This window comes from Acanthochromis polyacanthus, chromosome 11 (genome assembly GCF_021347895.1).
Source record: "Acanthochromis polyacanthus isolate Apoly-LR-REF ecotype Palm Island chromosome 11, KAUST_Apoly_ChrSc, whole genome shotgun sequence".
Lineage (NCBI taxonomy): Eukaryota > Metazoa > Chordata > Actinopteri > Pomacentridae > Acanthochromis > Acanthochromis polyacanthus.
This window is the reverse complement of record NC_067123.1, coordinates 27,359,982-27,375,754: the sequence shown is the minus strand read 5'-3', so window position 1 is coordinate 27,375,754 and position 15,773 is coordinate 27,359,982. Positions and strand designations below refer to the sequence as shown.

Below are 15,773 nucleotides of genomic sequence, written 5' to 3'. Positions count from 1 at the left end.
TAGCGCCGCCCGGTGGTAAGACACTCAAATCCAATGTGCAGCCATTGCCACTAAACTGATACGAGCTGGATAAACCACGCGAGGGGGAAAAGCTTCTGAAATGCAGTCGATGCGGCCAGCGAGCAGAGGCTTTACCTCTCCGTCCGCTCCCTGTCGTTGCTGTCGCCTCCTTGGTAACACAGTTAATAACCTTGGGTCTCAGACGGTTTATTGCACTGCACTCCAATTGTACAAATGCTCCAGACTCTCAGACAGCTTTTATGGCCGCGTTGCTGCGGCAACGGGGAGGATGTCCCGTAATTAGGGACGGAATTCCAGCGTGCAGTAAAGGATGCGCAAGGCAAGGCCCGACTATGGCAGAGAGAGGCAACCATAAACTTCAGCCTCTCTCCCCGCGTTTATGGCCCTTTTGACTGTCATATATGAACGCCAATGCGCTGCGGCTAGCTCCCATAAACACAGTGATAACAACAGCAAATATGGCGACCCTCGCCAAAGGAGACTGCTGCTGGAGGAGTGCTTCCAAAGCCAATCAGTAAAATGACAGATCGCATACACAGAGAGCAACACTCGGAGAGAAACCAAAGTGTACATGGCGCAATGCTGAATGTTTGGCAACAATAAATGTTCCACAGATAGATAAAGGGAGACTTATCTGCAATAGCAAAGATTTCCATCAGATAAACTATAAGAGTTGTAGCTTATCTCAGCTGAAAATACTGCGAAAGTGGTTCAAAATGATAAAACACAACAGTGCAAACATAATTTGAGAGCACAAGACTGAAAACCTATTTTCTAGTTTCTGTCTATTTATATGTGATATATCTCTACCCTATAATCACACATTTAACTCTATTTGACGACACTACTAAACACGTAATGGCACATTTTAATTAAAAATGTTATTTTATTAACTCCATTAAAAAAGTAGACATAAAAATGTTTAATTTTCAATAGGGAGGTGGTGTTGTGTGTGTGTGTGTGTGTGTGTGTGTGTGTGTGTGTGTGTGTGTGTGTGTGTGTGTGTGTGTGTGTGTGTGTGTGTGCCTGTTAGTTTGGTGGCTTCATAATGAGCCTCCAAATTTACTTCACCTCAGTGTTTTTAATTGTTTGCCACAGACCCAGGCATCTAATTGTAACAATTCTGCTTTAAGCGTGTGTTTAATGTTTTGATCTTGCGTGCGTAAAATCTTCCAGAAGCGCGCGTATTTTTAGAGCAGCAGTATGTTGTACGGTACATTTTTACAAGGAAAATCGCAAACAAAACAATGACAACGCACAAGTTGCTTTTCAGTAATCTTTTCATTTGTTTTTTTATTTGGAAATATAGTATAATACACAATAGTTTGGGCATAACCAAGCAATAGATTCAATGCGGTGACCCTGGCCAGCCTTGCCCTGACAGCACATTTGAAAATGCAGCTTTTTGTATGTTTTTATACTCAAAGTATCCAAGGTTCACGAATCATGGGGGAAAAAAATAAAAAAGTTCAATCCAATGTCGGACCAAAGAGGCCCGCTGCGTGTGTAAGCTACCTGTGTGAATACATGTTGGGCGTGAATCTCAGTGCAACTCCACACGGATCCACTGGACAAGCTTATCTCTCTGGTTTGGCCTGCATTGTTTATACTCGACTGATAGTCTCCGAAAATCAAAGGGAAAAAGGACAAACTGGATTCGGCTGTTGACAGGTACGCAAAATATAAATACTCATTCTGCAGTGCACTGGTAAAACGGCAAAGGCTGGTTTCTGAGGTCAGCTCAGTCAGCATTAGAATCCCAATCGACCGCTTGTGGGCTAATAATGGACTTTGACTTGGATAGCCGTGACATTTAAAGGAGATAGTAAACGAGTGGGCTACAAAATAAATAAGCACACAAAACAAACACATTGTTCTCATCCGTCCATTTGGTCACACCAATGTACAACAGGTTCGGCGAGTCTATGAAAGTCACGTATACGCCATCAGCCTAAAAACCACCATTTTTTCTGATTTTAAAAACAGAAAAAAATAAGTCAGATAAATCTTTTGATTACAAAATACACTAGATCAGTCAATTAGTGACTGCTATTTTTTGTTGTTGCCCGCGTGAAAGGAAAATAAACAAGGCGTCTGTGAATCACGATATTAAAATGGGCCTTCGCAAGCACAGTCTTGGCGATGACAAAAATCTGCTTTGTGTCTCTGACGAGCGAAATCAAAGTCCACAGACTGTCTTAATTCATGTCTCACTCTTCAGGTATTTCAGATGACGGGGTTACTGTTGTCCTCGAACTTGAAATTAACCATTGAGCTCTGTTGTTACATCTGTCGCGGCCATTGTGGTACACAATGTACACTGCAGTCACAGCCGGAGAGACAGCCAGTCTGTAAACGTAGCCAGGCCCACAGCAGAGCAGTGCTGGAGCTGTGTCGGTGCTGCTGTGACCCCTAAAGCAGAGGATTGGACGTATAATACTGTAATCTGTCTCTGTTCAGTTTCTTCTCCTTCATGCGACGGTTCTGAAACCAAATCTTTACTTGTCGGTCGGTGAGGTTGAGCATCCGAGACAGTTGCAGCCGCTTCTCCTTGTTTATGTACACGCTGAAAAAGAATTCTCGTTCAAGTTCTCTGATCTGATATTTGGAATAAGGACACCTTTTCTTGCGGGTCCTCTGTCCACCTGGAGAGCACAGAAAGAAGCCGGTCACAGAAACTGTACACATTTCAAATAAGCCATGACTATGTTACAGGAAATAAATGATTTACACGTCTTGAATACTGCCCAGATTACGCACGAGCGGATTTCCTCGACATAAAGCATTAAGAACATATTTCCCATTTCAACATTTCAAGTGTCATATATACAGATATTATATTACACAGGAAAGATTACCAAACCACTCGCTGCTGGCTCGCTAGACAATACACTTGGGCTTTGACCTTTTCTAGCAAATGAAAACAAGTTCACTTTAAAATTAAAGCCACTAGTAGCTACAGGAAAATGAGAATGCGCTGTAATAGGGAGTTTATATGAGAATATTAGTTCTGCAAAAAATATAAAGTGAAAATCTACAACACAAACTCTATGATAGCTTTAACACAAGAGCACATGTGTGCTAAACCTGAAGGCAGAGACACCACCCTCATTACATGCAAGGGCTCTTTTAATGCTAAGAAACCGTGAAACAAGCGAGTTCATAAGAAATGGAATTAACTCATGTCTCTATAGGAACTCATATTCATATCTCAGTGCTTTTGGGGAAACGTCAAGGGGTGTTAGAGAAAAATAACCGGCCTGATGTCTTTCACGGCCAATTTCAATTCCAAACACGTGATCCTGCAGTTTATAACAAAGTTTTGTTGGGGGGTGGGGGGTCTACAGGCCCTCTATAAACCTTATATGCTTATAAAACAGCATATAAAATTTTTAACAGCAGTGCGCAAGATTGCAAACTTTCTCTCATAACCAAGGCGCTGACTTTAATACGTACTGCTGCTGCTGGATTTCTCCTCATTGTTGCCGGAAGATAACTCTGGGCTGCTCGTTTCATCCCGCTGCTCCTTCGTTTCGGTGTCCCGGCAAGACGGTGCGTCCTCCGGCGCAGAGCTCGGCGGCTTGGTCGCTGTTTTGTCCCCTGAGTAGCCGTTCGCGGAGGAGCTCTCCGACGCGTTCCCGTACGCCGTCTCGTAAAACTGGTCGAAAGCCTGTGGCAGCACGCCATTTCTGCCCACGTTTCCGTAGAAATTTGTGGCAGCAGAGCTGGCGCTTGTATGGTGGTGGTGGTGGTGGTGGTAAGCGGCGGCGGCGGCTGCGGGGCTGTTTTTACCAAACATGTCCCCTACGACGGCGGTTTGCGCCGACAGACAGTCTCGGTGCACCATGTCCTCCGCGCTTGGATAGCACTGGGGCAAGTTCCCCCGGTGCGGCCATTTACCGGACGCATCAATGGCTGCATAGTCCCTGAACGTCACCTCTCTGACGGGTTGGACCTGCGGCAGGTTAGAGGAATAGGAGTATGTCATGGGGCGGGTAGACGGGGACTGGGATAAAAACGAGGGAAGACCGGAGAAATCAGCCCCCGCAGACACGTAATAAGTGCAACTGGGCAAATACATGTTCGATCCGACGGGGACCCTTTCGTCAAAATCCATCATCGTAGTTCACCCTGTTCTATAACTCTATGTCGGGCTTTGATTCCTCTATAACCGCCCTGAACATGGCTCTGAAGCGCCGTGCCTCTTGCCTCTTTGAAGCAGGTTCGCTAAGCAGAAATTTGGAGACGTAAGCTGACGTGGAGAGCCATCTCCATCCACTCCACGGAGGAGGAGGTCACGTGACCAAGCGGTAGAAATTGACAGATTTTCAGGCTGTGTGTGTGTGTGTGTGTGTGTGTGTGTGTGTGTGTGTGTGTGTGTGTGTGTGTGTGTGTGTGTGTGTGTGTGTGTGTGTGCGCGCGCCTGTGGGTGTGTAGAAAAGAGAAAGAGTGTGTAGGAGTGTAAGAGGCATGACTGCTGTGTGTCCTAAAGCTTGACATTGGTGGTTTATAGACATGCCGGTTTAAAAATGAATTCCTTCACATGCAACGAAACCAGGACAACAGAAAACTATATTTGGATGACGGCTGTTTAAAAAAGAAAAGAGGGATTTAAATTAAAGAGTTTTCCAAAATATTAACATGAACTTCTCAGATGCTTTGTGCACTTTCATATTGTTTCCAGTCTTTAAAGGACAAATCAACGTTTGTGCGTATTTTCAAGCTTTCCTATTTAGAAAATATTTAGACATAGCCTGTAACGTGTGGAAAATTAAAGGGCAGATCCTAACAGGCAATGATATCAACTGAAGAAGCATTACTGTGCACTTATAATGCAGTGTTGAATTGGAGGAAGGAGACAGCCAGCTTATCTCTAAAGTCTGCTTTTAGAAACGTCTTAGTCATCATCATTTGGTGAGTTTACAACATAGCATTTGGCTCAGTGGGCATTTGGTTATCAGGGTCATGTTCAAAGTAGCGGCTAATGTTTCAACTGGTTACAGCCTTGCGTTGCTATCAGTGTAGGACTGATCTGAAATTTGGGAAAAATAAATATAGACAAGATCTTAAAATTCACAGTTTGTAGTGAACAGAATCCAAATTACAGACAAATACGCACAATGAAATTATGGTCGTCTGCAAAACCTTGCACAATTAAACAAATCCTAAATTGTAGTCTTAATAATAACTGGGCCATTTAAATTGCAAATTCTTCTTGTTAACCACAGTAACAGAAGAAACTGACCTATATCTTTAAGGAAAGACCACGAGTATGCTGCAGAAAGTACGCATAAATGGAAGGCTAAACTCTGTCGCCATGGGTCACTTCACAGTGTGTTTCAACAGTCAAAAATTCGTCAAGCTCCTTCTGAAAATGTATATTTTCAAATTTTTAAAGTATGCTTGTCCCGTTGCAATGCTTTGCTTTAAATCAACATTTTATGAATTCAATGTGAGCTCCAAAAAGTGCAACATTCACTTTTACGCACGGCTATTTCACAGCGTAAAGGTGAAAATATATATTCAAATGTGCGCTTTTCAGCAAGAAAACAGCTTCCACAAGTGCGCAAGATACTTTTGTTTTTTCATTAAATTTCCACATATTTTTTTTTATTTTTTCTCACGACGAATATACGTTTGCGTAAATCCCATCAACGTCACAAAGTCAAAGAGGAAAATATAATTTCTAAAAGAAATGTATGTTGCAGAATTTTTAAATATTGGCAGAGGTATTTTACAGTTTTACAGCTTGAGATATTTTAGCTGAATTTCCTGTAGCAAATTATTTTAAAATCCTAAATGTGATTAAACATCTCGAATCTATGAATTGTTACATCGGAAAACGCAGATATTTGTGGAGCAAAGACGTACCCCCATTGGAAGCTAAAACATATTAAAGATAACAAATGTGGAGACTCTTCAGAAATGCGTTTCTGCTATTTGATTTGGCAAACATGCCACAGTGCACATTCCCCGACTCGCAGCTCTCAGGCCACCGACGAGCTGGTTTTGGAGAGACTGCAACCTGACTCTAATGTGCTGTGAATGAGAGACCTGAGCTCGGATTAAGACCGCCAAGGCTGGTCTGGCCCCACAGCCCGAAGTGCATATAGGGATTCAAAGGGCTCCTGATGTCACATGTGAAACACAACCTTGAAATATAACACATACTAATACTGTACAAGTCCAATCTAACGCTCCGTGAGTGTATCAAAACAGGAAAAACCTAGCAGTCAGAGTGATATGGACCGTCCCGCTTACAGGCCATTTAATTGGGATAAATTGTAGGGGCACAAACAACTCCAGTATCTCTGCGACCACACGCTCCGCCTCTCAGTCAATCCAGACAAATTCTACGAGTTGTGCTGAAGCTTTTAAGCTGTAATTGAGGACAGGATGCCCAGGAAAACCAAAGCCAGCGTCTGCACAGACCTGCGTTTTTATAGCTGCTATAGTATTCTACTGCGCTTTTCCCCTCCAAGCCAGACAGACACCACAAAACTGGTCAAGCGTGATAGGAAGTCGCCACCTACACGGACTCAGAGTCAGCAGCTGAGGAATTTCAACGATATAGAAAGACGTCAGTGCACCACTAAGGTAAGAATTCTTCTTACAATAAATAATCTGATGTCTAAACCAAATGTTAAATTATTGGACACTTTCTTGATTTTAAAAGCAATTTTCTGAAAGAAAAACACAGAAAAGGAAAGCCTATTTTATGTCAAATGTGTTATTTATCAAAGGAAGTCGTTCGGCGGATCCTCTGCTCATCCTTCTTGTGCTGTTTTTCCTCAGCAAATCATGTCAGGCTCTGCGTAAAACCTCTCAAAGCCAAAGCTTTGTCTGTACGGTCGACTTCAAGTTCGGGGGAGGGAGAGGGTCCTTCACAGAGAGCAAAGGGCCCGCCGTGCCCCGGATGGAGTTCCTATAATTGGCTTTGCATTTACGCAGGCTTTAGGTTACAAAATTATCTGATAATGTGAGCCTGTGACCACAAGCGAAGGAAAAACCAAATGAACTTCACATTCACACTAATAGTGTATCAGATGGAGGCTTTTATATGGTACTGCGTTAGGTTGCATGTACATATTTAAAATAGTGAAACTAAAAAACATTCATGATTGTACTTAGGAGGCCGTTACTCGGAAAACCCTTTAGTTTGGTGAGATAGGCTGCACGAAAACGCAAAACACAATTAAAATTAGGTTTTTTGAAAATAATAGGCAAAAAAACCAGAATAACACGCAGCTATTTACTTACCAGTCGACTTACCTTTTACGTGTATACAGCATGAGAGAATGTTTAGCAGATTAGACACAGAGGTAGACTAATTAGTGTATTTTCACACTGGACACCGATTGGACTTTCTTGGTCTTTATACTTTACGAATGCATTCAGACACACACTGGACTGACTTTTTTTGTTTTTTAGATTAAACATTGAAACGATCATTGGAACACATAGATATTATCTGGACATTTTACTTTAAATCAAGAGTCACCCTTGTTTTGGGCTGAGAGAAGCTAGGTTTAGTCAGGAAGAGAATGCCACATGCAGATAGCCCAATCCGCGCGCCATAAAACCTTGTCAGACAACAAGTAAACAATCAAGTCTGGGGAGGATCTGAAAGTACAGTTTAACGCCACGTCAGGTAGGCACTGTGGGCTGTAAAGGAGCCTAAATAGGAGCATTCAGTGCCCTGCAAAAGAAACCTCCTGTAGTTTTGGTCTCAAAGTGGGATAAAAAGCCCAGAGCTTTACTACAGGCTGTTTTTGTTTTCATTTTATGGCTGAAAAATGGGCCACCACACCTGCGCCTCAAAGCATCTATTGACTGGATTCTCTCAAAATGGAAAACACCGTCTTTAGCATAGCGAGCTGAGCAGGAGGCCGAAGTAGCAGTCTGATGATTCAATAAGAAGACGGGGGCCAAATGTGACTTTAAATGAGCAAATTCTTACATGTTCATTTAGAGATCACAATATATGGCTTTTCTAAACAGGAAGTTTTGAAAAGCACACACGGGTGAGTGACTGACCACCAAAAGAAATCATACATCAGTCTGGGTTAATTATTAAATGCATGTAATTTTCAGCTAAAGCGTTAATTCAAACTATAAATGTGTATGTTTACTTCTGTAAAAGAGCTCGAATGTATACATTTAGAACGTGCTTTTGAACTTGAATTGTACATGGTCTTGGCTCAGCTGTTATGTTGCTGGCTACAGTTGCGGGGGGATTATAAACTCATCAGACTGAAACAGGAAACAATCCCAGTTTGCATTTTGTGCACAATTAAACGAGAAGGAATATAGTATATGTGTAAAGGAGAGGGGGAAAAAGCGAACCTGATTCAGCGAACAACTGTTGATTTATCCACAGGTGACAGAAATGTGGGCCGACGGCGATGGCGACGACAGAGGGGCCTGGCGGACCACACAGGGGCCATGCAGGGAAACTGACCAACTCCACGGTCAACGGGAGCACATCTGGCAAACCAGAGGAAGAATCACAAAGCTGGATTAGCCTGCAGAGGGTATCCTGTGAAACGAGGCGTCAGGAGGAGCGGACCTGGACAAAAGGAACACAAATTGGATTTCAGAGGGGCAATACATGAACATTAAACAAAGGAAAGATAGTAAGAAGGGCAAAGAAATACGAAGAATAAAGTCGAAATTTAAGTGTAGCGATAGAGGCTGTGCGTAATTTGAAAAAAGATCCAAAAACGCTATTGCGTCTGAAAATTCTCGTGACTAATTTGCACATTTCCTACTTATAGCTTGAGACATTGCTGAACAAAATCACATTCAGAACATTAGACACAGGGTTTGGACGAAAATCTCAGTTTTCAAGTTGAGTGTGTGTGTATAAAAATGATCTTTCTCACGCTTTTAAGAAGCTAAAGAGCCAAACTGATTTACTTGCGTATTTTATCCTTGAATACATTGCTTGATTACAAAAAATCTCGATTTTTCTCCCCCAAAATGTTTTAAATGCAATCTACCTTAGGACGATTGAACGCAATATCTAATTATTGCTAGATGCTCCCGTTTGGACAATGTTTCAGTGGACGACCGCAGTACGATTTTTAATCTTCCGAAGCAGGATTTTCGTGATGTTTTTATTCAAGCAAAAGAATATTGGCTGTAAACACATCTAATATTCTAAAGTACAATCAGATCTAATGTATTTGAATTCATGCTAAATATGCATGAATTGGATTTCATGCTAATTCAGCGACAAAATCCAACCGAAATTCGACCTAAATTCAGATTTCCACTCCTGCCGTTTATAAATACACCTCATAAACATCAGATATTGCTTCATGTTAATTTTGTTTTTGTTTAAGCATCAAAGCTCAAGTAAAGATGAACAAATGTCACGATTTAGTAGATAATGGTAGTTCTCATTGGCTCTTCTGGCCGCTAAAATATCAGAAATAACCGTTCCTGCAACCTTTAAAAAAATCCTGCGGATTTAGATTTGTTATCTTTTTTTCTAATTTGGAGAAAATATGAAAGCATTTACATGTTCTCTGATGCATTTATTGTAGCTGGTTACGGCACTTGGTTAAAGCATTTTCTAAAACACACACACAGGCCCATTTTCCATAAAGACGATGTGGCTTTTTGTAAACGCTTTTCGATAGAGACCACATTTTAAAGATCTGACCCACAGGTCAAGGAAAACATACTTAGCAAAATCAGTGACACGTTCGCAAGCTTATGTTTATTCGTAAATATTTTGTGTTTAAACTACGCTGACATGGAAGCAGCAAACACATACTACCAGTGTAATCCCCGCATGCTGGCTGCGTTCCTCTACTTTAAAACATACACTTCACTGAATGGACACAGTAAATTATTTGGCATTTATATTTCAGGCCAAATGAGATGATCTGATTCCGGGAAAGGAAAAACCTCGTCTCTAGACGAATAAGGCGCCGACTGGGACATGGAGGAGGCTTCACGTAATCTCGGTCAATTGCCTCTATTTGACAGCTGTCACGGTGTCGGATAAAGCTTATGTCTGCTGAGGTCTTTGTACTGTATTACGAAGATTATCTTCCAAACTCGTGCTTTCAAGCTTGACCAGAGCTGCGGCTGAAGGTTGCAGGGCCTCGCCTCCATTACGCACAGAGACAGCGAAGGTCAATGTAAAGAGCAATGGCCACTGGTGGCCCTGTCTGCTCAGCACGTCTGTCAGGCAGGCGAGAGACAAACTGTTCACTGGAAACGTGGATTTAAATCCAATGCACTGATTCCTCAAGGCGATATTACACATTTTACTTTGTGGATTAAATCTATAATTGTTATCTAACGGTGTATCTTTATTACATTTAAAATTCAGAAACAGATGGTGGCCTATTCTGGTTCTTTCTTCAATGCCATAATTTTCTCTATTGAGAACTGGACTGTTAAGTCACACAGACTTTAAAATATCTGTCGTTTAAAAGCGAATCCAAACAGACTTATTTTTATTTAACTTCGCTTTGTGAGCTCATTCAGGATTAAAAGTTATTGATGCATGAAACTCCAGGTGCAGCTCTTTTGCAGTAACAATAGATGCATTTCTAAATATTTAAAAAAAAAATCAGTTCCAAAATGAATTGTAATTCACTCTTTTTTCCTTAGTGTGGCAGCACAATTCAATCCTTGAATAGGAGTCATACAGTCCAGCCTCCAGCCTGTTCCTGCCACAGTCTGAGCTGTCCAATCAAAGACGTCTCAGAGAGGAGGCAGGAACAGAGGAGCGCTGCGCTGAGCTTTGGACTGTCACGTTATGTTTCAGGCTGTAGGCGGGTCTTGCAGCCTTGTTTTGGTTCTGAAGAACCAATAAGACTCTGTTGTGCTGCCTCTCAGCCAATGAGCTGCCTCTCAGCCGCTCTACAGCTGCAGCTCTTCCGCTTTTTTTTTTTTAAAACAAACTCTAGGATGTGCTGAGCAGTGAGACATCTTTCTTTCTCTCCCATCTCTGAGCTCCTTGGAAAACACGTGCGCGCACCGTCGTGCTGACGTCAGAAAACGTGGGCGCTTAGCAACGGCGCATTCCGTGCTCGCGGACGTTCATCTATCTCCCAATTTGTCTGGTGTTTGTCTGAAGCAGCCAGCTGGACATGTGAGTGTCATGAGAGCGAGATATCCGACGACTAGCAATTTAAAAATACCTCACAATTCAGCCTTTTAGTTGAAGGCGTTTAAAATATCAAGAATGAATGTTTGGATGGGCTTCTGGGTGTTTTTCTCTCGATTTAAATTAAGAAACAAGCATGACTAATAGACAAAGAGCCTGTATGAACATATGATACATCAGAATTGTTTTTACAAAAAGACATTAAATTTCAGCAATATTTTTAAAAAGCAAAAACAGAAAATTGTCGATTAAAATCTTGTTATTGTTATTTATACTCAATCGGATAACTATTTTTGATCACGTAACCTATATTACTACAGATAATAATAATAATGTCTGGATAAGGATTTATAGTTTAAATTACTGATTTAATCCATTCTATGTTCGTGCGTAAAATCAACCACATACTCAGTTGGATACTTAATGCAAACAATATACATATGATAGCGTCCGAGAGAGACTATGATGATGATGCCAATACTCCTGCATGAAGTGGACACACTGAAGGCAAACTAAAACAATTAATCACCAAGTGAATCAGCCTCACATGTGGGAAAAGGCGAGAGAAGCCGGACCTCAGAATCAGGATGGATTTGGTTACATGTCTGACATCTGACTGCCAGTAACACCGAATCATACAATGCAGCGAAATCACGTGGAAAACTGGACAAAACTGCGTCACAACACACTTAGACTCCCCAAAAGACGATATTTTAGGATACAGGGTGAAAATTTGCAATCTTCAGCTGCGTTATTGTAGCCACTATGGCGCTGTGAATAACTCGGGACGGCGTCATATTTTACGCACAAGTTGCAGCGAAAGCTAGAAACCATACAGCAGGAATTCTATTTCATTCAAATTCAAGTTCACCTAATGATAACGTGGCCATAATTTTTTTTTAAAAAAAGGCTTCACAAAAATTAAACATGTCCATGCAAGACATCAATAAATCAAGCAGAAAACACACCAAGTGACGCTTGAAAATTGCTTGAAATTCAGCGTCTTTTTAAAAAAAAAAAAAAAAATCCTCACAGGGATCACAAGTAAAATCCAAAAGTTCACATGTTTTACTTCTTAATTTTTGTTAAAAATTAAATATATTCTCTATTCTAACAGATTGTTATTGGGATAAATAATATGGGGTCTACTGAAACAAACAAACGAGTAACGAAACATTTGGAAGCACAAACTACACAGACCGGGCTGAGCGCGCGTTTTAAACCAAATTCATTTATATTTTAGGTTAACATTCACTAAGGTATATATGTAAAAAACATATACATATCCTTTATATATTTTTGCTGCTTTATTTTTATTCATAATCCCAAGTTCACCTCAGCGACCTTCACGATTAAATATCCTTGTAATCACGTCATTTTTAAGCAATCATTTGTCTTGTACAGTCACAGAATTTTATTTTGCTGCTTTTTTAAGTTTTAATTTTTTTTTAAAAAAAATCCAGAATTTAATAAAATGAAGATTGTCTTAACTCGTTTTAGTGTGTTTATTATTGTTGTTGTCCTGTTGAAACACAAAGGCTTAGATTTTGAGATTATCATCGTAGAATCATATTGTAATTATTACAATCATAACATTTTATTTTACTACTGATATTTTTAATAGCCTGTTATTATATTTTAGTAGGCCTCTAAGCTCTGAATGGAACATTTGGCTTTTAGTATTGCAGTGGAGTATGCCACAAAGTCGTCGCTAGATGGCGATGTCAGCCCATATTTCAGCACAGAACAGCCACAACTGACTGATTTCCTTTTTTCCCAGAACCCCAAACAGGCCTACTACTCACTGCAAATATTTTCTAAATACAGTTTGTATGGAGCATTTCTGAATAAAGTTTACTCCAAACCCAGGAAACCCACTACAAGACAGTTTCACTACTGACAAACTGAAGTGTCACATTCAGCGAGTGTTTGGACACTTCAAGGATTTTAAATCAATGCAATGGAAGAATCATTTCTCCCAAAACGGTTTTATCAAAAAACAGAAATTGCTCCATTATTACGTTTAAGTGATAAAGCCTCCATTTGTCCACATACTTTGGAAACAATTCAACCAAGTCCATATTTTTATTGGGACGGACTTTAAACACTGACATACTGGACTCACACACACAACCTGGATATCATGCCGGAATTTACTTATATACTTATGTACAACCACATGAATACGCACACATTATAAAAGCTATGATTGATATGAACACATATCCCGGACGATTATCTAAGCATCAGAATAACAAATTGCAACCGTGGATTGGATATGAATGAGAGCACGGACTCAAATGATACAGACTAAACTTCATACAAGCTAAAGCATGTGAGCAGGCTTTAAAAGGAAAGCCGTGAGTGATTAATATTTAACATTCCCAAGGTCCAAATCCATAACACGGTCACATCCTGCGAATCTTCCATTTATCACTCTCGTTAAACTTGGAGATAAAGGTGTAGCTCGGTGGCGCACAGCTCTCTGAACTGGGGTCAGTTTTCCTGCTTTGAGAGCGAGCACGCCAAGAGTAAAAAAAAAAGAAAAAAGAAAAAAAGAAGTCACACATACTGCAGATATATATATATATATATACTTTCTTTTCTCCCACTTGAGTCCCCCAAATAATATTTAACAACAAGTGGCAAGAAAAAAAGGGGGTCCAGCGTTCACAGGCCCCGGAAAGTTTGTTCCAGAAGCTCCGGGAAATCATTTGCCTACATACATTTGAATCAGTCAGGAAGGCGCTCCAATCCATGTGTCCAAACGCGCGTGTATGTGAGTCTATGTGTGTGTAGTAGTTTATCTCCCATTGATTTTGTCCGTATTATTTAAAAAAAAAACACACAACTAGCTGATAGTTTTCAATTTGTTGACAATTTTCTTCTCCTTTACGCGTCTGTTCTGAAACCATATCGTGACCTGCCTCTCGGACAGGTTGGTCTGAGCTGATATTCTCCTCCTTTTGTCCTTCGTGATAAATTTATTGGCGGCATACTCGCGCTCGAGTTCCTTCAGTTGCACCTTGGTGTATGGCACGCGTTTCTTTCTTCCACGTCGATAAGAGCCAGAGTCGCCTCCTGCGTGAGACACTGTGTCTGAGGGGGAAAACAGACGACACAAGTTCACGTAAAGAGCCTCAAAACGTGTAGTTAGGCAACTCAAATGATAATCTTCATGCAGTAAATAAAAATTCACTCCTCATTGGGTGGAGAACTGTTGTTCTACTTACGTTAAAATAAAATTATAAAAATCAAAGACTTTAATATTTGCTGTGTGGATTAAAGTGTTCAATCCATACATCAAAGGACAAAGCCTGGCTGACTGATTGTGACAGCTATATAATCAAATCATTGTTAAATACTTTTCATTATTAGAAAAAAATCCCAACTTTGTGCATTCTTAAATTTTTAAGTCATTTTAACGCCCTTTGCTTCATTATAATTTCAAATTTGTGGTAAACAAATTATACAGTTGTGCTGTTTGTGCAGCAGAGTAACACAGTAACTGACATGACATACTCCCACCTCAGTACACTGTGTATTCTGTTTGCTGTGTACTAACTCAACATGTCAAACCGCTCTGTCCTGTAAAAACTAGAATGTGGGTAGATGTAGCCTACCTGAGGGCTTCCACATGTGTCCCGGCTGAGGCTGCTCCTTGGCGCAGTAAACCTGGCTGTTCCAGCCGTTGGGTGCGAGAGTCCACGGCTGGTAGCTCTCCATAGGCAGCAGGGACTCATGTCGAGTATCTGACGGCGCACTGATAGTTGGCACCACAGGAACGTCCAGGTAGCTGGGGACAGGTTGGTATGGGCCTGAGGGGTAAGTTGGATAAAAAGCAAATTCCTTTGCCCGAGAGGGGAAATCGTCGCCCGAGGCAGACGTGTCCATGTATTTGTCTCCATATGCGGAGGGAGGCTGCGCTCCGCAGGACTTTATGCTGCTGTGATGCGACATTCGGCACGGGTAACCGAAGTACCCATATGGCAGAGACGCGCTGGATGAATTCTGCGCTGCAGAGCAGGGGCTGCACTGTTTCACTGGGTCGCCCATACCGGAGGGGGGCACGTCGCTGGAGGAGTAAGCCGTACTGGGTGCCAAGGACGCGGGGTGCGCCATCAGATTCCTGCACTGGTTCGCAGCAAAGTTGCCACCAGCAAAACCCTCCATGTTCTTGCTCACTTCATCGGAACCGCCGCCGTTGTCGTAGAGGAACATCACCGACGGGTCGACCCAGCGCGGACGGAGGAGCAGTGACGTTGTCATAGCACGGCATCCAACATTGAAGCTTCTGGCTCTTTTTTAAAAAGGCCAGAGACTGAAAAAAGGAGATACTGGTTCTCAGAGAGTAAAGCCACTCTGACGTGCACAAGAGCGCAGAGGTTGCGCTGTTATTGGTCCAGATGTTGCCACGTGACCAGGCTATGCAAAGAGGACGGTAAACATCACCAGATAATTAAATGGAGAAAAATGCGGCGAAGTAAGGTGACGTACATTTCAGGGGATTTAGCTTTTGTCGTTTTAGATTTAATTGAGATGGATGTTGTGGATATATATATATTTTAAATAAGATACACAAAAAGGTGATTGTAGTTTATTTAAATTATGTTACATTTCC

General features: G+C 41.4%; 2 protein-coding genes across 3 annotated transcripts; both read right to left on the bottom strand.

The window, feature by feature from the left end:
• Positions 1-2,433: 2,433 nt before the first annotated feature.
• hoxa11a (homeobox A11a) lies at positions 2,434-4,141 on the bottom strand. The gene is made up of 2 exons (XM_022194050.1): positions 3,478-4,141; positions 2,434-2,666 (listed from the first exon to the last, which is right to left on the bottom strand). The coding sequence occupies exons 1-2, from the start codon at positions 4,139-4,141 to the stop codon at positions 2,434-2,436; spliced, it is 897 nt and encodes a 298-aa protein (XP_022049742.1).
• A 9,862-nt stretch (positions 4,142-14,003) lies between these two features.
• Positions 14,004-15,421, bottom strand: LOC110951132 (homeobox protein Hox-A13a). 2 transcript variants are annotated; one of them, XM_022194063.1, is made up of 2 exons: positions 14,776-15,421; positions 14,004-14,251 (listed from the first exon to the last, which is right to left on the bottom strand). In XM_022194063.1, the coding sequence occupies exons 1-2, from the start codon at positions 15,419-15,421 to the stop codon at positions 14,004-14,006; spliced, it is 894 nt and encodes a 297-aa protein (XP_022049755.1). The 2 variants fall into 2 exon arrangements, with proteins under 2 accessions (XP_022049755.1, XP_022049764.1); XM_022194072.1 differs by having other exon boundaries at positions 14,004-14,245.
• Positions 15,422-15,773: the final 352 nt, after the last annotated feature.